This window comes from Scyliorhinus canicula, chromosome 1, assembly GCF_902713615.1.
Source record: "Scyliorhinus canicula chromosome 1, sScyCan1.1, whole genome shotgun sequence".
Taxonomy (NCBI): Eukaryota; Metazoa; Chordata; class Chondrichthyes; order Carcharhiniformes; family Scyliorhinidae; genus Scyliorhinus; species Scyliorhinus canicula.
This window is the reverse complement of record NC_052146.1, coordinates 157647625-157672470: the sequence shown is the minus strand read 5'-3', so window position 1 is coordinate 157672470 and position 24846 is coordinate 157647625. Positions and strand designations below refer to the sequence as shown.

The 24846-nt window shown below is 42.6% G+C and overlaps 1 protein-coding gene across 2 annotated transcripts in view; it reads right to left on the bottom strand.

The window, feature by feature from the left end:
• The window catches only part of LOC119968860 (protein tyrosine phosphatase type IVA 2-like), a 122238-nt gene that overhangs the window by 36951 nt on the left and 60441 nt on the right, over positions 1-24846 (bottom strand). Inside the window, exons 2-3 of one of the 2 annotated variants that reach the window (XM_038801752.1) lie at positions 5018-5597; positions 186-278 (exon numbers count right to left, since the gene is read on the bottom strand). In XM_038801752.1, coding sequence (XP_038657680.1) covers positions 186-278; positions 5018-5113 — 189 coding nt within the window. In that variant the 5' untranslated portion in view covers positions 5114-5597. The remainder of the gene's footprint in view (positions 1-185; positions 279-5017; positions 5598-24846) is intronic. The other variant, XM_038801761.1, reaches the window with a different exon arrangement.

The following is a 24846-nucleotide window of genomic DNA, read 5'->3' as shown; positions in this document are numbered from 1 at the left end:
GGAAATTACCTTTTCACAATCCAGGATTTATCCTGGGTTTGCTCAATGACTTTTCAGATTGTTTCAATAGAAATTCACAACACTGGGAAAAAACCCACACCCTACAGTTGCCAGCCATTGCATTGTCAACAGGTTGTTAGCTCCAAAATCTAAAAGTTTTCGATCTGCAATTAGCAGCTACTCACCAAAACTTGGATGCCTTCTTTTTCAACAGGAGCCTTGTCATAGGTGGCTTCACAAACTCGAACCAGTGTGGTAACACCATACTTTTTCATCTCCTGGAAGGCACAGATGGTTCACATTTTAAAAAATTGTTCTTTGGGAAATTTCATTCTGTTCCTGCTTTCCCTCACTGATTGACTTCAATGGTAAATAAAGTGGTCTCAATTTATACATACTCCTGTTCTGTCAGAACGGATAGGCAACTGTGGGCAATAGGACAAAGACAATATCAAAGTGCAGTCCACAATAAGGAGTGATGTGCTGCTTGGTACATAAAGCGGATACTCTCACATGCTACTCGGAAGTTTTCAGATGTCAAAGAGAGATCTGTTCAAAGAGATAACACTTGTACGTCAAAACAAGTTTTCCAAATTCCACAACTAATCATTTATGCCAGCACACATACTTTAATTGTCATTTTCTCCTTTACTTGCATATGGAAGCCAGGTCACAATGTGACAACATGTGCTGCTTGGGTTACTTTGTTTATGTGACTTTGCACTCTGGGCTGAAGAATGGCTGGATTCCAGCTCCAGATTTCAGAGCTCTAACTTTGAAATGGTTTCTGTGCCATGACTGGCCTGAGGAAAGTTCAAAACCTGCAACTTGAGTTAGAGGCAGGAATGTTGTCAATAATTCAAAAGCTCGCTCGTCCTTGGGAATTTTGCGGCTGATTTTTAAAATTGCAGGCTTTACTTTAATTTATCTTGCATTTTCACTACTAAACTCCAATTTACTTTGGTTTAATCAAAGGCTTAAAAATCAGTGCAAAATAGGGAAAAATTGAAGAAGCGAAAATAGTTGGTCTTAAATTTACTGATCCACAGGGAAGGCCAAGCTTACATCACCAAGAATTACAGAAATCTAAAGTTTGAAGATTTTCCTTTCAATTCATGAGAAATATTAATTGACCAATGCTGATGATAAATTTTACTCCCAAGTGGAATTTTATGAGGTTTATTGGACAATTGAAAACCTTTTAGGTAGTTAAAACTGAAACAATATCAATTTCTTCCAAGTCATTCGCTGCATTAGCGACTAGGGTCTCATCGTGTGGATAGCATAGTAGCAACTTAGAGGCCTGCAGGCTTACCGTAGTTTGTTTGTGAGGGCGGCATGATGGCACAGTGGTTAGCACTGCTGCCTCACAGCGCCAGGGACCCAGGTTCAATTGCAATCTTGGGGGATTGGGGACTGATTCGAGTTTTGTTTGTGTGAGTTTCCTCCGGGTGCTCTGGTTTCCTCCCACAGTCCAAAGCTGTACAGGTTAGGTGGACTGGCTATTCTAAATTATCCGTTAGTGTCCAAAAGGTTAGGGGGATAGGGCCTAGGTAGGGTGCTCTTTCAGAGTTCGGTGTAAACCCGATCAGCCAAATGGCCTCTTTCTGCACTGTAGGGATTCTTTGATAGCTGCTGGTGCAATCAAATTTTTAAAGGGCTGCCTCTTTCAAAGCAAGTGCATCATAAAGGCAGAGAGAAACCAGGAGAGGACAACCCAAACAACCTGTTCTCGTGGTTATGTAACTCCAGTCCCATAATAATGTGATTGACACCTAGCTGTCTCAGTAGCTTGACAAGCCACTCAGTTGTTTGGAATTGCATTGACGAATAGCATAGGGATTGGAGTGGTTCAAGAAAATGTCCCGTCACTATCCCTTCAGGGCAACTAGGGATGGGCAATAAATGCTGGCCTTGCCAATGGCTCCCACATCCTAAGTATAATTATTTTTTAAAAAAGTAACTTTTTCAAACTTTGAATATCATGATTTATTGACAAGCAACCCTGAGAACGCCAGTTAATATCTCAAATTGTTGAATTTAATTTAATAAATCTGGTAGTCACTAGCACACCAGGGAAAGGATCTTTCTATTCGGATCCAGTATGGCCTACATGTAATTCCAGATCCATACAGCGTGATTGGAGTCTTGGGGTTAAATTAACAGGGCAGCAGGGATAGCAATACAGGATTAACCCGCACCTATTGCTTCCGCTAGAGGGAACCTGCTGACTTCACGCTGCCTGCTAATTTACATAATTATTGCGTACAGCCATTGCTGACAACGCCGGGCTGTAAGCCTCAACAGGGGTCCAAAATCATGAGACACGAGCACCAGTGAAAAATGGTACCAGAACAAGTTGAGAACGCTGTTAAAAATTCCATGGCATCCTTGAAATAGAGTAGAAAAGAAAGTAATGCTCTGCCATAGACACCTGTGAAAAGAGATTCAATAACATTGAAAATGGAATTGGATAAATTTTAGAACGGAAAAACAAAGGGCTGTGGAGAAGGAATGGGGCGGTGGGAATAATCAATGGCTCTGCCAAAGCACAAGTATGATGGGGCCAAATGGCCTCCTTCTGTGCTGTATCATTCCATGACTTTATTCCCAACTTGTCCCAAAATTCAACTGTTTGTCCTATTTGTAGAAAAACCGTCCAGGTGCAGTCATCTACCTACCCAGTGGCAACCTAGGAGCTATCCCAGCTGATGATATGGTCACCTTCACCTCGAAGGACGAACAAGAAATTATTGTGTCAATGGCGGTAGGGCTATCCAGAGAAAACATCAACTGAAGTGAGGGCTACAATTAGCCCCGAGAAAAAACAGGATCATGCTATTTGTCTCGGGCACAATTAACTGGAAACGACAGTAACGTTTACACTTCAGACGGAACAGCCTTTCTTTCAAAAAAAGTCTGCATTATTGCTGGGGCACGTGCAGGACATAAAATTGCAATGGAAAATGAATCGTAATTTCCCAGACATTTGCAATACCATTCTGAAGCTGGACAACTATGGTGAGAATGTTGGAAACACTCAGGCCAGCTAACAGTTATGGACAGTAGAATTAATATTTCAGGTTAGTGACCTGTGGCCAGAACCAACTTTTTGCGACTCATGCACGAGCACACCCAGGTCTCGCTGCACAGCAGGATGTTTTAATATTTCTTCATTTGAATAATAATCCCTTTTGCTGTTATTCCGACCAAAATGGATAACCTCACATTTGTCAATATTGTATTCCATCTGCCAGACCCTAGCCCATTCACTTAACCTATCCAAATCCCTCTGCAGACTTCCGGTATCCTCTGCACTTTTTGCTTTACCACTCTTCTTAGTGTCGTCTGCAAACTTGGACACATGGCACTTGGCCCCCAACTCCAAATCATCTATGTAAATTGTGAACAATTGTGGGCCCAACACTGATCCCTGAGGGACACCACTAGCTACTGATTGCCAACCAGAGAAACATCCATTAATCCCCACTCTTTACTTTCTATTACTTAACCAATCCTCTTTCCATGCTACTACTTTACCCTTAATGCCATGCATCTTTATCTTATGCAGCAACCTTTTGTGTGTCGGATCTGATTTATAGATCACAAGTTGGCTTTATGAATACAGTTTCAGTTTTCAAGTTATCCCAGTGTCAAGGCCTGAAGTGTTTGATGGCTTTAATGCTCATTAGTTGTAACATTGTGTAAAAATGCTTCCAACAGCGCAGGGGCCGAGGGACGGGTGGGGGGCCAAGGGATGGGGTGGCCGTCTTCCCCCCCCCCCCCCCCCCCCACCTCCTGCCCGAGGGATGGAGCGGGTGGGCTGGAAGGCCCCTCCCGACGGCTGGGCCAAGGGACAGGGTAAGCACAGGGGGCTGAGGTGCTTGGAGGGGGCGCAGGGCAGGGGTGGGATTGGAGGTAGTGGGAGAGAGCAGGTTGCTCATTGCCTTTTTAATTATGGTTCGTAAGAGAACTTTTCAGAACTTAAACGTTTCAACTATTTTCTTGTAAGTAGGTATGAAAATAAGAGGGACAAATTATGAACAGTGCTAATTTTTCCATTACCTGTTTAAGGCTAAATGGAACAAAAAGGACAGCCACTCCACAAGTCTTAATCAATTTAAGATGTTCTACTAAGCTGTGCCTATTAATTTAGATGCAACCTTTAATCCTTTGAGTTTAAACTCTTGTACCATTTTGCTTCTTTTTGTAATATATTAAGGGGATTACCATTTGGAAAAGATGATTTGAGGGACTAGGATTGGGCCAAAGATTTGTTTCCAAACTTAAGCAATATTAGACATGAAATGAAATGAAAATCGCTTATTGTCACTAGTAGGCTTCAAATGAAGTTACTGTGAAAAGCCCCTAGTCGCTACATTCCAGCACCTGTTCGGGGAGGCTGGTACGAGAATTGAACCATGCTGCTGGCCTGCCTTGGTCTGTTTAAAAGCCAGCGATTTAGCCCAGTGTGCTAAACCAGCCTCTCTGCTAAACAGATGTGCAATGTTGGCATTACACATCACCACACGTGCAGGCTAAAAACACACCAGCAAACAGTCAGAAATTTGACGTTAGTGATAATGCAATGCTGTCCTAGAAAAGTCTCCACACGTGCAGACTATGGCTTCAATTCATGCATGCTCAATCTAAGTGTTGTTTTACAACAAGACCACTCACTGGTTTGCCTATGAATGCAAAGACTGTCTTGTTCTGTAGACTTCTGGCCACTGGTGCTGCTCAGGAACGCACAAATATGTTTACTTAATGCTCTAGCATTTGTTGGGTTGCGTGGGGGAGCATATGTAGGAAAGAGACCTTCGTCCTCTGTGTGCACTCAGTTTGAAGTGCCCACAGTGAACCAGTATCTCACAGTACCATTTGTTTAGGGTTTTATCCTCTCCTTCAGGGCCACATCTGAACCAGAGAGGATTGCACAGTACACTGAAAACATTGCATCAGTTTTCATGTTGATGACATTATTTACAAGCTGATCTGAAGATAAGTTTGTTGTTACCTCTGTGAACTTGTTGAGGGTAGCATCGGTTGGGTTGTGTGTGATGAGAAACCTCATACTCTCGGAGCTGATTTCTACTGGGGCGGGGCGGTTCATTGTGGCTGCAATACTTGTACAAATTCAGAAAAAAAAAACTATATTAAAAAAAAGGGGAGACTCTGAAGTAGCACCACGTGCTTCTTTTCCTGTTGGTACTTGTGCTTTTAAAACCGCCACTCTCACAACTGGACTCAGCACATGTGATGTGAGGTCCAATTCAGACTGGCACTTTTCAGTTGGTGTCTCTGTGCAATGGTGCTCCTTAAAGCATCCAATTGCAGAAAACACAAGCAGATTTACCCCATCCAGGCTAGGTCATCGAAAGAGCAAATGTCCTCTGCTTCTCACAAACTATCCAATTTTAAAATCCAGTATCCAGGTGAATCCCAGTTTGCTGTTGGCACTTTGCGTTTAAGGTGGCTCCTTCGTGGGAGAGACCTCGAGTTCACTTGTCGGCGAGGCGGCCGTGCTGTGCCTGGCAATAGTCCCTGCTGCCCTTCAGAAACTCCATAAATGAGCAACCGAAAATACCACTGAATTTCTGTTGGAGAAAAGGAGGAATCAATCAATAAAGGATTACAGCTTAGACAGAGTACAACCAAAATAATCATCAAGCACTTCAAATGCTACTCATTATGTGCAGTGCTTTGAATGTTGATGCCGGAAGGCATTAAGTACAAACATTAATATTCCTTCCACATACAAAGAACTCTTCCACATTCCTCTCACCAAGCAGACTACATTCTCCCCACCTCAATTCCACAACTGTACATAACACTCGATCTCCCCTGCATCTCTAAAAATCTTATATAGTGCACATTCAAACAGTTGAAGCAATTTATCCCATTCTTCTTCAGAGGTACAATTGCCTTTTCTCCAGGAACTCCTGATGGAATTTTGTCACTTTCAATGCTTTTGGTTGGCTTACTAACTGAGCTTCGCACTGTCATTAGGGAACTAACTGGAGGTATCTGAAAAATATATTCGCCTTTCTCTTTGGTAGCATTAAGAGTAGCATGTGCTTTGTAACTTTATCCACATTTCTATCTTCCTTGAAGGTACAGTGACTGCTAACATTCAACAAGATTCTCACTGGCACCTGTCCAAGTTGGCCTAAACGATAAGAGTCTTGGCTGTGAGGCAACCTTTGAGCAACATCTAACCTAGACCAATCCTGACCTCATCACTGAAAAACATGCAACTCTTCAGCAGAATCCCCAGAGAGAGCAATTAAAAATAAGAATGCTGGAACTGAAGGAAATGGAAGCACATTATTGCCACTCCAACATTAACTAATTGAACCGAATCAAACCCATTCTATATGATTTTGTTGTATGGTTACAGTTGTGTCACTTGGGAGATACAAATATATGAATCCAGTGTAAGCTGACTATGCCTTAATACTCCACACACTGGATGCTCTATGGAGAATGATAGATCACATAACAGAACTACTGCTGCAGCAATAAAAATTCAACTGCATAAACATAACATGAATATAGAGTTAAAACTCAACGATCCTCAACAAAAATATGGCTTGTAATAAAAAAAGACTTGCCAAATTCTGCTGACAGCTGGAGGCACCCCACAAGTTGGGGTAGACAGGAAATTACGTACCTGTATTACATTTCTTTGTTCTCAAAGTAGCAGCAGAATTTGAAGTTTAAGAACAAACTACACTGATCAACATATGGTGAGGCTCAGCTTCACATTGAAGCAGAAGTTGAGCCCCTTACCGGCACCCCAGCTCAGTGAGCTGCTGATCAGAAAGGCAGCTCAAGTTCTGCAATTACGTGGCAAGATCTTGTCTTAGTGCATTGCATTCCATATACATACTGCACACAGCCTTTTAGCACAAGTTGCAAACTGGAGCTCTGAGCATTTGGCTAGATTTCATATCTCGAAAAGTCACTACCATTGTGCTTTCAAAAAGGCCCTCAAACATTGGCAACAACAGCTGAGTGCTTTATACTCTTACATTACAACTGTGCTGCAGGAAAGGTTATGAGGATCAGCTTTCAAAACATTCTTCATACCCGAGCAAAATTTCAGATTAAACGTAGTCTTCCTAAACCAGGCACACCTGTTTATGCCAAAGACAAGCTGGACACTTTTCAGGTCCTGGGGTGCTGTATGAAAAGTAATATAGGCGAAATGCAAGATGATACTTTTCCTGATTTAAAAAAAATCTTGCACACAGGATTGCGATTCTGAGAATGAACCACAGTCCAAGGCAGCAGATCTGATATTCCAGTGATAATTTGGAATTTGCTTGGAGAACAGTAGCTTGGAACCCAGATTACACCCATACAAGTATAAACTGACAGTGCTTGGAGTGAGAATCTGGCATATCAGAGATGAATTTTGGGTTAGTGGCCTTCAATAGGGCGGAGCACACATTTTTCTGTTGCCTTTGGTTTGTCACAGCCTGAAGTGATTGCGATATAAATGTGTCATTCTGCCTCCTCCTCCTTCCCCACAAATCCAGAATATCCTGGTTCAGCCATTGTAACCAGTAATTAAGGTTCTCTCCAATTTATAAACACCAAATTAAAAATATGCAGAAGGTAAGAGTGGTTGCGAAGAATACAGGGATGTTGGAACAATATTTCCTGGCAAGGCTTTCACTTCAATTAAGTAGATTAGAGAAGCTGCACGGTTGTCTTTGGAGGAGAAAAGGTCAAGGGGAGATGTGGTTAGAGGTATTCAAAATCACGATAGATCGGGACAGAGTAGATCGAAACGGTTCCCCACCAAGAAGCAGAGGGCACAAATTTGTGGCAATCGGCAAAAGCTATGGTGACATGAGGAAAACGGCTTTTGCACAGCAAGTTGTTAGGATTTGGAACATGCTACCTGATAGTGTGATGGAGTCAGATTCAAATGAGACATTCAAGAGGAAATGGATCTGCAGAGCTATGGAGAAATAGGCAGGGAAGTGGTGCAGGTGAATTGATCTCGCAGAGCACAAGTGAGGACACAATAAGGCCAAACAGCCTCCTTCCGTGCTGTAACCATTCAATGATTCTATGAAGGTATACATCGCAATGTTATAACACATTGTTTCCACTACATATCTCAACCTATGCGACAGTTAAAATCTGCACTGAAATATAATCTTTAATTTAAAAATAAATTGCAGTGACTCAAGCCAGTTCTTGCAATAATCCATTGTAATAATTTTCTTTCCAACTTAGCGAACATTTCACAAACAAGTTCTTGATTCTTGCTTTGACATCACTCAAAGTTTTAAAAATTTATTTCTGAACTTGTAGCCAAGCAAATCTGACAACTTAACCGATAAAACAGGAGCCAGCTGACATTTCAAATGCAAATCCTTCCTCGACTTTGGAAGATATTCCAGATGAGGGACTAGATGCTTCAAAGAACAGTTATCAACCGAGAGGCAAAGTAAATGGGGATGCAGGTGTCTATTCACCCCAGTAATACTTGATTGAACAAAAAGTGACATCAAGGCAGGTTAAGACAGGTTCTGGAGCATTATAATCCAGATACATTTCACTTCCAATGTCCTAACTGGCAACAGGTCATAACTTTTTTTAAACTTGCCAACCAAATCTCTAAGCTGTACTCAATTAACATTACACAAGAAAATAGCTGCATCAAAAAAAGGTTTCTCAAAATAATGATTCTTAATTCTAGGGACGGGATTAACATAAAAAAATAGCAGAAGATGTGGCCTGTCGAGCTTGCTCTGCCAATCAATATGATCACAGCTCATCTCCACTTTCCTGAGATCCTGAGATTCTCTGCAGCACCAAAACTCTAGTCAAAGAAGGAGTATCCATAACTCTCTGGGGACAGGAATTCCAAAGACTCATAACCTTGTGAGCGAAGGCATTTCTCATCTCAGTCCTAAAATGATTCTGACAAACCAGTGCCTAAATATTCACAAAACTTTATATAGAAAGTTGGGATTGCTCATTGTTAGGGCTGTGGTGATTAATGCAGTTTATGCTATAGTCTGTAAAGTTTACAAAAAAGAAAGGACCCCAAACCGCCCAATGCAGTATTGTCTAAGCTTTGAGAGAGCTGCACGGTCACAATGAAGAGATGTTCTGGAAGCCATTTGATTCTTCAGTCCATTGTTTGCAATACACTTTAAATTTATCTCAGATATACTACAGATTTCAGTGTTCTGATTTAGGGTAGAAACACTGCCAAGACCAAGATCCTTTCCAAAACGAGCAGAGCAGAGCTTCTGATTGGCTGTTCCGGGGAGATTTGCATACGCGCGGTCAGCGTAAGTTGAAGGTGGTTTGTGAAGGGGCTGTTCTCGAGTGACAGCTTTACCCGAAACACTACTTACGTAGTGTCTCCCACCCATCCTCCTCCTCTAACCAAAAAAAAAGTTCTGTCCGTTGGATTGCTAAACTAACAAGTTTTTTATTTTTATTATTCAGTAGTTGGGAAGTTAGTTCAGTGGGAATGGAGGCTAGGGCAGTTGAATGTTCCTCCTGCAGAATGTGGGAGGAAAGGGTCACCTCTAGTGTCCCTTCTGACTACATCTGCGGGAAGTGCACCCAACTCCAGCACCTCGAGAGCCGCGTTAGGGACCTGGAGCTGGATGAACTTCGGATCATTCGGGAGGCGGAGGAGGTTATTGAGAGGAGTTATAGGGAGGTAGTCACACCTCAGGTAAAAGAAGAAGGTAGATGGGTTACCGTCAGGGGAGGGAGAGGGAACCGGCAGGCAGTGCAGGGATCCCCTGTGGTCGTTCCCCTCTATAACAAGTATACTGTTTTGGATACTGTTGCGGGGGACGACTTACCAGGGGTAAGCAACAGGGCACAGGTCTCTGGCACAGAGTCTGTCCCTGTTGCTCAGAAGGGAAGGGAGAAGAGGAACAGAGCACTTGTCATTGGGGACTCCATAGTTAGAGGAACAGACAGGAGGTTCTGTGGGAACGAAAGAGACTCACGGTTGGTGTGTTGCCTCCCAGATGCCAGGGTTCGTGATGTCTCTGATCGTGTTTTTGGGATCCTTAAGGGGGAGGGGGAGCAGCCCCAAGTCGTGGTCCACATAGGTACCAACGACATAGGTAGGAAGAGAGATGGGGATTTGAGACAGAAATTCAGGGAGCTAGGGTGGAAGCTGAGAGCTAGAACAAACAGAGTTGTTATCTCTGGGTTGTTACCCGTGCCACGTGCTAGCGAAGTGAGAAATAAGGAGAGAGAGGAGTTGAACACGTGGCTACAGGGATGGTGCAGGAGGGAGGGTTTTGGTTTCCTGGATAATTGGGGCTCATTCTGGGGTAGGTGGGACCTCTACAAACAGGATGGTCTTCACCTGAACCAGAGGGGTACCAATATCGTGGGGGGGGGGGAGATTTGCTAGTGCTCTTCGGGGGGGGGTTTAAACTAATTCAGCAGGGGGATGGGAACCTAAATTGTAGTCCCAGTGTACAGGATGTTGAGAGTAGTGAGGTCAGGGATAGGGTTAAAAGTTCGAAAGAGGGCACCGGCAAGCAGGACGCTGGTTTGAAGTATGTCTACTTCAACGCCAGGGGCATCCGGAATAAGGTGGGTGAGCTTGCAGCATGGGTTGGTACCTGGGATCTCGATGTTGTGGCGATTTCGGAGACATGGGTAGAGCAGGGACAGGAATAGTTGTTGCAGGTTCCAGGATTTAGATGTTTCTGTAAGAACAGAGAAGATGGTAAAAGAGGGGGGGGGGGGGGGGGTGTGTGGCATTGTTAATCAAGGAAAGTATTACGGCGGTAGAAAGGACGCTTGAGGACTCGTCTACAGAGGCAGTATGGGCCGAGGTTAGGAACAGTAGAGGAGAGGTCACCCTGTTGGGAGTTGTCTATAGACCTCCGAATAGTCCCAGAGATGTAGAGGAAAGGATTGCAAAGATGATTCTTGACAGGAGCGAGAGTAAAAGGGTAGTTGTTATGGGGGACTTTAACTTTCCAAATATTGACTGGAAATACTATAGTTCGAGTACTATAGATGGGTCAGTTTTTGTGCAGTGTGTGCAGGAGGGTTTTCTGACACAGTATGTAGACAGGCCAACAAGGGGCGAGGCCACATTGGATTTGGTACTGGGTAATTAACCCGGCCAGGTGTTAGATTTAGATGTAGGTGAGCACTTTGGTGATAGTGATCACAACTCGGTTATGTTTACTTTAGCAATGGGCAGGGATAGGTATATACCGCAAGGCAAGAATTATAGCTGGGGGAAAGGCAATTATGATGCTATTCGGCAAGATTTAGGATGTATAGGATGGGGAAGGAAACTGCAGGGGATGGGTACAATCGAAATGTGGAGCTTTTTCAAGGAACAGCTACTGCGTGTCCTTGATAAGTATGTACCTGTCAGGCAGGGAGGAAGTTGTCGAGCAAGGGAACCGTGGTTTACTAAGGAAGTTGAAGCACTTGTCAAGAGGAAGAAGAAGGCTTATGTTAGGATGAGACATGAAGGCTCAGTTAGGGCACTTGAGAGTTACAAGTTAGCCAGGAAGGACCTAAAGGGAGAGTTAAGAAGAGCGAGGAGAGGACACGAAAAGTCGTTGGCGGATAGGATCAAGGAAAACCCTAAGGCTTTCTATAGGTATATCAGGAACAAAAGAATGACTATAGTAAGATTAGGGCCAATCAAGGATAGTAGTGGAAAGTTGTGTGTGGAATCAGAGGAGATAGGGGAAGCATTAAATGGATATTTTTCGTCAGTGTTTACACTGGAGAAAGACAATGTTGTCGAGGAGAACACTCAGGTTCAGTTGACCAGGCTAGATGGAATTGAGGTTCAAAAGGAGGAGGTGTTAGCAATTTTAGAAAATGTCAAAATAGATAAGTCCCCTGGGCCAGATGGGATTTATCCTAGGATTCTCTGGGAAGCCAGGGAGGAGATTGCAGAGCCTTTGTCCTTGATCTTTATGTCGTCTTTGTCGACAGGAATAGTGCCGGAAGACTGGAGGATAGCAAATGTTGTCCCCTTGTTCAAGAAGGGGAGTAGAGACAACCCTGGTAATTATAGACCTGTGAGCCTTACTTCGGTTGTGGGTAAAATGTTGGAAAAGGTTATAAGAGATAAGGTTTATAATCATCTTGAAAAGAACAAGTTGATTAGCGATACTCAACACGGTTTTGTGAAGGGTAGGTCATGCCTCACAAACCTTATTGAGTTTTTTGAGAAGGTGACCAAACAGGTGGATCAGGGTAAAGCTGTTGATGTGGTGTATATGGATTTTAGTAAGGCGTTTGATAAGGTTCCCGACGGTAGGCTATTGCAGAAAATAAGGAAGTATGGAATTGAAGGTGATTTAGCGGTTTGGATCAGTAATTGGCTAGCTGAAAGACGACAGAGGGTGGTGGTTGATGGCAAATGTTCATCCTGGAGTTCAGTTACTAGTGGTGTACCGCAAGGATCTGTTTTGGGGCCACTGCTGTTTGTCATTTTTATAAATGACCTGGAAGAGGGTGTAGAAGGATGGGTTAGTAAATTTGCAGATGACACGAAGGTCGGTGGAGTTGTGGATAGTGCTGAAGGATGTTATAGGATACAGGGGGACATAGATAAGCTGCAGAGCTGGGCTGAGAGGTGGCAGATGGGAGTTTAATGCGGAAAAGTGTGAGGTGGTTCACTTTGGAAGGAGTAACAGGAATGCAGAGTACTGGGCTAATGGCAAGATTCTTAGTAGTGTAGATGAACAGAGAGATCTCGGCATCCAGGTACATAAATCCCTGAAAGTTGCCACCCAGGTTAATAGGGCTGTTAAGAAGGCATATGGTGTGCTAGCCTTTATAAGCAGGGGGATTGAGTTTCGGAACCACAAGGTCATGCTGCAGCTGTACATAACTCTGGTGCGGCCGCACCTGGAGTACTGCGTGCAGTTCTGGTCACCACATTATAGGAAGGATGTGGAAGCTTTGGAAAGGGTTCAGAGGAGATTTACTAGGATGTTGCCTGGTATGGAGGGAAGGTCTTACGAGGAAAGGCTCAGGGAATTGAGGTTGTTTTCGTTAGAGAGGAGAAGGCTGAGAGGTGACTTAATAGAGACATATAAGATAGTCAGAGGGTTAGATAGGGTGGACAGTGAGAGTCTTTTTCCTCGGATGGTGATGACCAACACGAGGGGACATAGCTTTAAATTGAGGAGTGATAGGTATAGGACAGATGTCAGAGGCAGTTTCTTTACTCAGAGAGTAGCAGGGGTGTGGAACGCCCTGCCTGCAACAGTAGTAGACTCGCCAACTTTAAGGGCATTTAAGTGGTCACTGGATAGGCATATGGATGAAAATGGAATAGTGTAGGTCAGATAGGCTTCAGATGGTTTCACAGGTCGGCGCAACATCGAGGGCCGAAGGGCCCGTTCTGCGCTGTAGTGTTCTATGTTCTATGAGAGATCAACAAACTAACAAGACAAACCAATGAATACAAGATAAAAGCGCAACAGAAATGTCTGGGCTCCAGGGTAATATACAATAAAAAGCCTGCTATTTGGACACCCTGGACTTGTGGATAAAGACTTAGTCATAGAGGGCAGTCACAGCTAGTCTGACTCCAGGTCTGTGCTGGTTAGCTCACCGCAGCATTAGAGTCAGCAGCAGCATACAAAATTGGTTCATGCGTTCTGACAGCTGAGTCATAATGAGGTGAGATCATCGCTGGGCTCCAATGGCCCAATTTTCCTTCTGAGCCAACACACGAAGAATGGCCCATAAAAGTTGTCAACATCATCGAACTTAGTTTCTTCAGGAAAGGAAGGCAGCAAATAAAAACTTTAAAATAGAGAACCCACATTTTCCTGACAGTTGATTCAAAATGATAGAATGATACTTCAAGTGACCGTTGTTCTATTACTTCGCACCAGCAGCTATTCTTCACGTGACTTTAAACAGTCTATAAATGATGGACCATTGTGCCTGGTAGGGTTGGGAAACTCACCTTTTCTCCCTATTTTGGTGATGCTGATGGCACAAAGACAGGTAGGAAAATAAGTTGTGAAGAGGGTGTAAGGAGGCTACAAAGGGACATAGAATGGGCAACAATCTGGCAAATGGAGCATAATATGGGTAAATGCAAAATTGTCCATTTGGGCAAAAAATGAGTATCAAAATGATGAGAGATTGCACAGCTCTAAGGTGCAGAGGGATCTGAGTGTCCTAGTGCATGAATCGCAAGAGGTTGGAACATAGATACAACAAATAATTAGGAAAGCTAACAATGATATCATTTATTGTGAGGAGCATTGATTACAAAATTAGGGGTGTTATGCTTCAGCTGTACAGGGCACATCTGGATTATTCTGCATAGTACGGATCTCCTTATCTAAGAAAAGATGTACCTGCATTAGAAACAGTTCAGAGAAGTTTTACTAGACCAATATCAGCTTTGACAAAGAGTCATCCATCGAAACGTTCCCTCCATTCCCTAACCAGAGATGCTGTCAGGCCTGCTGAGAATGTCAAGCATTTTCTGTTTTGTTTCAGATTCCAGAATCCACAGTAATTTGCTTTGATAATACCTAGAATTGTTGTCTTATGAGGAAATGTTGGAGAGATTAGGTTTGCATCCACAATAATTTAGAAGAGCAAGAGGCAACTTGATCGAAATCTTTAAGATCTGGAGAGGTATTGACTGGGTGGATGTGGAGATGGTATTTCCTCGTCGGAGAATTCAGCTGGTAAAAATAAGGGTCGCTCATTTCAGAGGGAGATGAGGAGAAATGTTTTCTCTCAGTGGAACTCTTCCTGAAAAGGCAGTGGAAGCAAAATCATTGAATGTGTTTAAGGCATAAGGATAGATTCTTGACTGACAAGGAGGTGAAAGGTTATTGGGGTAGGCAGGAATGTGGGGTGGTGTTGGAGTTACAATCAGATCAGCCATGATCTTATTGAATGGTGGAGTAGGCTCGAGGGGCCGTGTGGCCTACGCCTGCTCCCAAATGTTTGTGTGTGCTGATGTAAATTGTAAAGCCCAGGCTACTAGTCAATTATAAAAGATGAGCAATTTCAAAAATTATTGTTATTGTTCATATCGGTGACTGCTGAATAAAAATGCTCTTCCCAACTTTGAATCCCACCCAGAAGGGGAAAAAAATAATTAAATGATTGACCATGTTCAGCACTCAAATATTTGCTCTTAAAATATGCAACTTGAGTAAATACAGTCCAGTATTGCAGGAATTATATATTTTATTGATAAATAAGCAGAGCATTGTAAAATCAACAGTTCATAAAGAGATCACAAGCTTTTCATATTTAGTGCTGAGATACTTCATCAGCACAATTCTACCTCTCAGCAAATGGATTGTCAAACAGTTTATATCAGCCAGTAATTTCTTTTGATCCCATCCTTAAAGTTACAAAGCCAATGGGCAGAGTGGGCAGGGCAAACCCTTAATCCATCTCATTGCTTGCTCCAAAAACCAATTCAAATTGAAGGCAATTCACGGTCTCCACATGAGACATACAAGACCCAAGTTGACGAGAAAAGGCACTGCACCTCATCTTAGGCTTGATCTGACACTCTGTCTTCACCAAAAGGTCGAGAAGCAACATCAGCCCTGACTGGTGAGCAGCAATCTGCCCCCGTGTTAGACCTTCTGCATAAATGCCATAGAACAATGTTTCAGGAAGCCTGCTTCGACAAATTCTTAAATGGAGTATTTGGCCCATTTACTGGTCCATTCATTGCGCGCCATTGAGAGCTGAAATGCTATTTTTATACCTTAGAATGCTGAAAATTATTGTAATTAAATGTCACTGAAGGCAGAAAGAGATGTACACGAAGTTCTTTGTCAGCAGACTGATGGCGCCTTGCCTCAGCTCCCTTATGTACGTGGCAGAATGACTCAGTTGACTGTCAGACATAGCTGAGGTATTGACAGGAGCCTTAAGAAGGCATCATAAAATCAGGTCAAAACTTTTCAAACAGTATAAAAACTTACATCAGAGTGCGATGGAATTAAATTCAAAGAATTAACTGCTGGTTTACTGTGGTTGCTACCAGAGTCCAAAAAGCTGGCATTCATTGCTATTTTTTTACTTCCCCAACCATCAGTTAGCAATGATATTTCTGAAAGCTTGTGATGCTGTGATATTCTGAAATTCCTCTACAATGGTGATATTCAAAATTAAAACTTCACTTTCCAGACAATCATCTGTGTCAGCGTGTGTACTTTGCAGTTTGAAATGCTGATCCAATTGATTTCTGCTAAATTCGGTGATGATAGTTTCTCTTCTACATACTTTAAGTACAAAGTCAGGAGTAAGTTCCACTTCTGAACAGCTGTGGTGCATGATTGCAGGGAAATTTTAAAATGGAACCTTTTTACCAAAATATAAAACCGTGCACTTTTTGAATGTACTTTAGGTGTCAGCCTTGGCTCAGTGGTAGCAATCCTGCCTCAGTTTGAATGTTGTGGGTTCAAGTCCAGCTTAGGTACAGAGCACAAAACATAAGCTGGCAGTTCAGGGAGTGCTGCAGTGAGATTTGCTGTTCTTAGTGTCAAACTGAACTGGCGACTGCTCTTTCTGGTGGATGCAAAAGATCCCACAGCGGTATGCTGCACAGCAAGGGATCTCCTGGTATCCTACCCAGTATCCACAACTATGTCCATAAAAGACGGTTGCAAGAAATAGAGCAAAGTGTGGAATTTTGAGACCAGGAGGATTAGGCAAAGAACATCTGGGACATGCTCAAATCCAACTTTGTCGACGATGCAGTCAGTGATAGGAGATTAAACGGCACTGGCGTGATTATTATTCCCAGTGCCTTACAAGTGTTGTTCAGCCCTTGGATTTGTGTACAAATAAACTCGGACAGCATCTGATGTTGGATGGTGAAAACCACATTCACTAAAGGTGAAATATGCGAGTAAGCTCACTAGCAACATTGTGGCAATGGGTCACAGACTCATGGAATAAACTCGATCCTAATATCGTCAAAGAATCATTTCTAAAATGTCAAGTGCGCTTGACGGCACGGCGGGTGATTAGTTCTGGAATGTTGATACTGAGGTTACCAGTGTTACTGATGACGATGAAGATCAATTGATGTTACAACCAGGCTATTGGGACAAATGTTCAATGATTCAGATATTGATCAGAAAGATTTCAAAGGATTTCAACTTAATTCATTATGTGTATATTTATATTGTGTTGGATTAAATGAATAGTTGGCAATGTTGTAAAGTAAATAAATGTTACAGAATTAATATGAATTCTTGAACATTGCTAGTTTTTACTTTATTCTATTGCGACAGTCCTCTTTGGACCGTCAAGAACATGTCAACCCTTCAAAAATATTACCTTCGTAAAAGTCGACAACATGACTTTTGGCCTAAAAATTGGTCTAACGAATTAGACTTTGACAAGTGTATATATGATAAATGGCGATAAAGTACTTTAAAGTAGGGACGCCACAGGGCTTTAAAACGTGTTATTTTTGCCAAATTTCATAGGACTCGGAAATGATTTCTGCAGATTGGAAGGTAGCTAATATTACCCTGCTATTCAAAAAGGGAGGTAGAGAGAAAACAAGGAATTATAGACGAGTGAGCCTAACGTCAGTAGTAGAGAAGTTGCGAGAGTCCATTACCAAGGATTTGATAGCACAGCATTTGGAAAGCAGTGATATAATCAAACAAAGTCAGCATGATTTAGGAAAGGAAAATCATGCTTCACAAATTGACTGCAATTCTTTGAAGATGTAGCTAATAGATTGACCAGGGAGAACCAGTAGATGTGGTTTGTTTAGACTTTCAGAAGGCTTGACAAGGTCTCACATAGCAGATTACTACGTAAAGTTAAAGCGCATGGGATTGCAGGTAGTGTCTTGAGATGGATAGAAAGCTGGTTAGCAGAAAAGAGTTTGAATAAATGGGTCTTTTTCCAATTGGCAGGCAGTGACTAGTGGGGTACCGCAAGGGCCTGTGCTAGGACCACAACTGTTCACATTATATATATATTTTTTTTTCCAAATAGGAAGCACTTTTAAAAGTTGGGTGGGAGGGTGAGCTGTGAAGAGCATGCAAAGATGCAGCATTTGGACAAGCTGAGTGAGTGGGCATATGCATGGTAGATGCGGTATAATGTGAATATATGTGAGGTTAATAATAATAAGCAGCTTTTATTGTCGCAAGCATGAAGTTACTGTGAAAAGCCCCTTTGGTAGCAAAAATAGGATGGCAGATTATTTGAATGGGTATAAATTGAGAGGGGGATTCTCCGCGAGACCTTGGTGTCCATGTGCATCACTCGCTGGAAGCAAGCGCGCAGGTACAGCAGGCAGTAAAGGCGAGAAATGGTTTGTTGGTCTTCATAGTGAGATGATTTGAGTACAGGAATAGGGATGTTTTACTGTAACTGTATAGGACACTGGTGAGGCTACACCTGGTGTAGTGTGCACAGTTCTGGTGTCCTTATCGGAGGATGGATGTTCTTGCTAAAGAGAGACCGCAGTGAAGATTTACCAGGCTGAATCCTGGGATGGCAGGATCGTCATACGAGGAGAGACTAAATCCGTTCGGATTACATTCATTGGAGTTTAGAAGAGTGAGAAGGGATTTCATAGGAGTATACAATATTCTAACAGTATCGGACAGGGTAGATTCAGAAAGGGTGTTCCCAACAGTGGGAGAATCCCGAACCAGAAATCATAGTTTGACGATAAGGGGTAAACCTTTCAGAACTGAGGTGAAGAGAAATTACTTCACCCAGAGAGTGGTGAATCTGTGGAATTCACTACCACAGAAAGTAATTGAGGTGAAAAGGTTGTGCGATTTCAAGAAGGGATTAGATATAGCTCGGGGGACTAAAGGGATCATGGGATATGGGTGGAAGCGGGATCAGGGTATTGAACGTGATGATCAGCCATGATCATAATGAATGACGGAGCTGGCTCGAAGGGCCGAATGGCCTACCCATGCTTATACTTTCTATGCATGTTTCTATGTATGTATATACATGTAAGTCACCTTGCATGGCAAGAGACTGAATCACAAACAACATTCAGTTTATCTCGGTGTTACACTTTCATACGGAATGCTTGCCTTCATTGGTCGGGGCTCTTTCCCAGTGTGGAGGGGTCAGTCACTAGGGCGCATAGGTTTAAGGTCTGTGGAGCAAAGTTTAGAGATGTTTTTCTTTTTTTTTTACACAGAGGGTTGTGAGTACCTGGAACGTGCTGCCAGGGGAGGGTGTAACGGCATTCAAATTTGTCGTTCACCTTGACAAATACATGGATATGAGGACTAGAGAGAGATGCGGCACGAGGAAGTGCTGAGGGTTTTGGCCAAGGGTGGTATCATAACCGGTACAGGCTTGGAGGGCCAAAGGACCTGTTCCTGTGCTGTATTGTTCTTTATTCTTTGTTCACTGAATACTGACATACAAAACAATTTGAGCAAGAAAGCAGCAAAGACCAAAACGTAAAACAAGCGCCTCAGCAAACTTAACTACAGTACCAGTATGGTACAACTCATCCCATACCAGTCTTGCAGATACCCAGCTCAACACAACACCGCGCATCATCTTGGGTACTTGCCAATCAACTCAACTCCCCTGGCTCCCAGTCTTGAGCAACATCCCACCCCCTCACATTGCCACAAGTTCCTGGAGAATGTCTACATCAACCCGTGCCTGCCGCTACACAAGGACCTTAACTGATACATTGGTTGCCCGCTTCCCATAATGCCAGCCTACACAGCTGCTGCCACCGTGCCAAGGAATAACAGAAGAGTCTCTGTGGCGGCAGGAATGGAACCAACATACCACCATTATAAAACAGTTCCTCGTCACGGATCCCATAGCCTGCCCACCTGACTTCAAACAGTCATGCCAACATTGGGTATTCTTCAACCATTTCCACACGGGCCAAAGCATTTGCACAACTAACTGACAAAAGTGGGGCCTTGCAGGGAATCCGGACTGCAGCTGTGGTGCACCCCAATCAATGATTCACAGCGCTGAAGGCTGCCATTTGACAAAATTCAGCAGAGGGCTGAGAGCACTCCATTTAGCCACTGCTCAAGCTATTGCTTGGTTTGGTTATTACTGCACATACATAAAAGAAAACTGCTGAGGGTTTTGGCCAAGGGTGGAATCATGACCAGTATAGGCTTGGAGGGCCAAAGGGCCTGTTCCTGTGCTGTATTGTCCTCTGTTCTTTGTTCACTGAATACTGACATACAAAACAATCTGAGCAAGACAGCAAAGACCAAAACGTAAAACAAGCACCTCAGCGGATGTTTGGAATACTTTCCACCAGAAAACGTACTCAACTGGAGTCACGTAAATTTATAACTGTGGTTAAAATAACACAGAATTCCCATCAACTTCCAAGAGCAGGTATTTCCCACCAGAACTTAATAACATATGCAATTTTCAATTAGGTCAGTTATCTTTAACCTCCTCAGTAGAGTCTGTCTATAAACCACTGAAAAGAACGCTTCAATCTCTAAACCTGCAAGAACAGTTTGAGCAAGTGTACTGCCAAGTCCTAGGTAGGTTTCTGGTATATCTGGCTTTCTGTCTGTCAGTACGGCAGACCTGTGCTGCAATTCTGCAAAGTAATGTTTTGGTTTGCACCTCATCAGTCATACTTATTTCTTGGTATCTTGCACTCAGAAAAGCAGCTGTTAAAAGCAGATGCATGGTCACTCCACACAGCTACTCATATTCCTGGAACAAAGATTTACAGCCAATATCAAGAGGACCCTTGATTTAAAATCTAGGCTCTGACTTTTACCTTGAACAGTTCAATGTGGAAATATAGACCAGCAGTCATCCAGACTTTGTCTTAAAAGGGACAGTGGATAACAAGTTGTTCAATTACAGGAAACAGAGTTGTGAAGCTATTTTTCAGAAGAGGAAGGCATGCATTCGGGACCCCAAGAGTTGGCTCTAGGATCATTGCTTTTCTTGATATGCATTAATGATATAGACTGGAGGGCAGCACGGTGGCCTAGTGGTTAGCACAACCGCCTCACGGCGCTGAGGTCCCAGGTTCGATCCCGGCTCTGGGTCACTGTCCGTGTGGAGTTTGCACATTCTCCCCGTGTCTGCGTGGGTTTCGCCCCCACAACCCAAAAATGTGCAGAGTAGGTGGATTGGCCACGCTAAATTGCCCCTTAATAGAAAAAATAATTGGGTAATCTAAATTTTTTTTTAAAAAATGATATAGACTGGAGTATACAGGGCAAAACTTCAAAATTTGCAGCTGACACATAATTTGAAAGTATTGCGAACCGGGAGGATTGTAATGAATTTCAAGAGGATACAGACAGGTTGTTGAAATGGGTGGACATGTGCCAGGTGCAATTTAATGCAGAAGTGTTAAGCGACACATTTGGTCAAACAAATATGGAGAAGAAATATAAAATAAAAAGCACAGCTCAAAAGAAGTGCAGGAACAGAGACATCCAATGGGTTGATGTGCACAAATCATTGAAGGTAGCAGGGCAGGCAGAAAAAATGTTTAAAATGGCATATTGATTCTGGGTTTTACAAACAGAGGCATTGAGTACACAAGTACGGCAGTTTATCTTTTATAACAGATGAAATGTTATAAAACACTGGTCTCAACTGGAGTATCAAATCCAATTCCGAGCACTGCACTTTAGGAAGGATATGAAGGTTTTTGAAAGAGTGCAGAAAAGATTCACAAGAATGGTTCCAGGAATGGGGGATTTCAAATATGTGGATAGAATAGAGGTCGGGGTTGCTCTCCTCAGAGAAGAGACATTTGAGATGTGACTTGACAAGTGCTCAAATTTGAGGGACTTTGACAGAGCAGAGAGAAACTGCTCCCATTAGCAGAAGGGCTGTTAACTGGAGGACAGCAATTTAAGGTAATTAGAAAAAGAGCCAAAAAGATGTCATAAAAACTTTTTATGCAGTGAGTGGTTAGGATCTGGGATGCACTGCCTGAGTATGTGGTGGAAGGAGATGCAATCTGGCTTGCAAAAGCTAACTGGATAAGCACCTGAAGAATAATGATTTGTAGGTCAGAAAGACCAGCTAAATTGTTCTTGCTGAGAATCGGCATGGATGTAATGGGCCCAGTGGCCTCCCATTCTATATAATCTGACTGCGTCTAGAAACTTGTCACACTGTAATTACATCCTTGTACCAGTGGGGACAATGGATCACTTCACTTTTACAATGTTACCACAATTGGTATTTTTACCCGCAAACAGAATAGAACTTGTGCTTCAAGTTTCCTGGCAGTTTAGTCGACTTTCTGACTGCAGTAGCAGAATAAATGCATTATCTAGTGAGGTAGAAGATCAACAAGTGCAAGAATCAAAAATGCAATATCTTCAACTTGCATCATGGTACTTGGGTTGGATACAGAACAGGGGTCTTGTAAAATTCCTGGAGGTCTCTGTTTAGGTGGCTTGGAAATGAAAAAATGCAGCATGGAAAACTGCTTTAAAATAGAATTTTAGAAGAGTCTTAATCATTTAACAGGGATCCTGGCTTTATAAAAGGTAGTTAAACTCTTCCAAATGGTTCATCAGCAACAAATTCAGTGCCAGGGACCTGGGTTCGATCACTGTGCGGAGTCTGCATGTTCCCCGTGTCTGCTTTGGTTTCCTCTGGGTGCTCTGGTTTCTTCCCACAAGTCCTGAAAGACGTGCTTGTTAGGCAAATTGGACATTCTGAATTCTCCCTCAAATGTACGTGAACAGGCACCGGAGTGTGGCAACTAGGGGATTTTCACAGTACTTCATTGCAGTGTTAATGTAAGCCTACTTGTGACACTTATAAAGATCATAAAAGACCAGAATTTGCACAACAGCAGAGGGAGATTCCAGCTAATCAACCTGCTTGGGGAAACTGGCTCATTTCCCAACAATTGCCACATTCCTCCCCCCCCACCCAAATTGTTTGCAGCAAGGATGTTTTCAGTAACAAACTATAAACATTACCAAAGTCAGTCACCATGCAATTTGAACACAGATAGGGGTTTCCCACACGTGCAGCTGACTTTGTCAAGGTTAAACTTGCAGTCACATTTTTAAAGTTGTTGGAGTGTTTGACTTTTGAATGAAGACAGGGAAGGTAGGCAAAACAAAGGCAATAATACTCAAGTAAGTGCAAAATGAACAAGAGCTTCCACTCAAAAGGCAGCGGCAAATTCAAATGGCCCCAACATATGGTTCTTATAATTCATCACCAGAAGCTACTTCTGAAACCTTCAGAAATAGATAATCAAGTGTATTAAGTAAAATTGGCCTTGAACTTTCCTGGTTTGGATTAAATGTTATACCTCCCTGTACAACAATCCTCAGCCTAGCTCGGAAAGATCGGAAATTAAGCAATATAGCAACTTGCAGATGACAACCCAGGAGTCAAGAGTGTTTAAGATACCAGAGCTGTCACTTGGAAAAAAATTCAAAACATTGCTGCAAACACGTTCCTAAATACCTCTGTCATTAGCACCACTCAAAGCACTTCTTTCTTTTACTGTACAAGTCTATCTTCCTAGCAAGGGAGAGTTAAAGTCATTTTTGTAAAACAGAAAGATACGTTAGTTTCCATCTCTCACTGCTCCCAATAAACACATTAACCTAGTTATAAAAAAGGAAAGCTGCAATGAAGAAAGGTCATTTTGCAAATCAGGAGTATGATTGCATTTTTGGACAACTGACAAGCACAGGTTCATGGGTATTAGGTAACATTTTCCAGTTACTTGATTCAATCTGATTTAATGCTTCAATGGAATGGGAATTGGCGAGGGAGGAAAGAAACAGATGCAGAGTAAACAGCAATGAAGAGTGAATTAGGATATCAGGTCAAAATGTGCTACTATCTTTAACTAATGTTAAAGGCATATATTCTCACTGGTGCTAAGTAAAGGACATCGAGATAAATCCATTCAAATTTTGCAGAAACATACATTGTTTGCTCTACTCCACAGCAATCTACTGTCACAGGACAGCAACAAGTCTTCTGGATACCTCACACAGACAGATTGGTAGTGCGAGTCATGCTTCACAACAAATCAAGCTCGTGTTTATAGTTTAACATTTGACTGCTACCACAAACACATGCCATTTTTTAGATTGAATGTGTTGTAAAATTATTTTCCAATCATCTTACAATTCCTGATGTTTTTGTCAAAGTCAATAATATGCCCCAACTCTTTCCTGAACCCAACAATTACAGACTGCAATGAACTTCATAAATAATACTGAGTGTTAAAATTAAGGTTGTTGAGTTAGAAGAGCAGCACGGTGGCACAGTGGTTCGCACTGCTGCCTCACAGCTCCAGGGACCCGGGTTCGATTCCGACCTCGGAAGACTGTGTGGAATTTGCATTTTCTCTCAGTGTCTGTGTGGGTTTCCTCAGGGTGCTCCCGTTTCCTCCCTCAGTCTAAAGTTTTTTTAAAAATTTAGAGTACCCAATTTTTTTTTTCCCAATTAAGGGGCAATTTAGCGTGGCCAATCCACCTAGTCTGCACATCTTTGGGTTGTGGGGGTGAAACCCATGCACACATTTTAGTGAAAGGTTATCGGGAGTAAGCAGGAATGTGAAATTGAGGTTAAAGTCAGATCAGCCATGATATTGAATGGTGGAGCACTCCAGGGGTGAGTGGCCTCCTACTAATTCATTTGTTTGTGTAGTAAAATATCTGTAGCTTAAATATTAACCTTTTCAGTTTATATGAAAATATCAGTTAGTGACTTGTGCAGCAGTAATGCTGAACTGTCTACATTAATCCCAAAACAGGCATCCACAGCGCTTTAATGTGCATTGCTTTTTGATTTTTTTGGTTTTACTGTCAGTTGTGTGTAAATTTAATCCTTGTC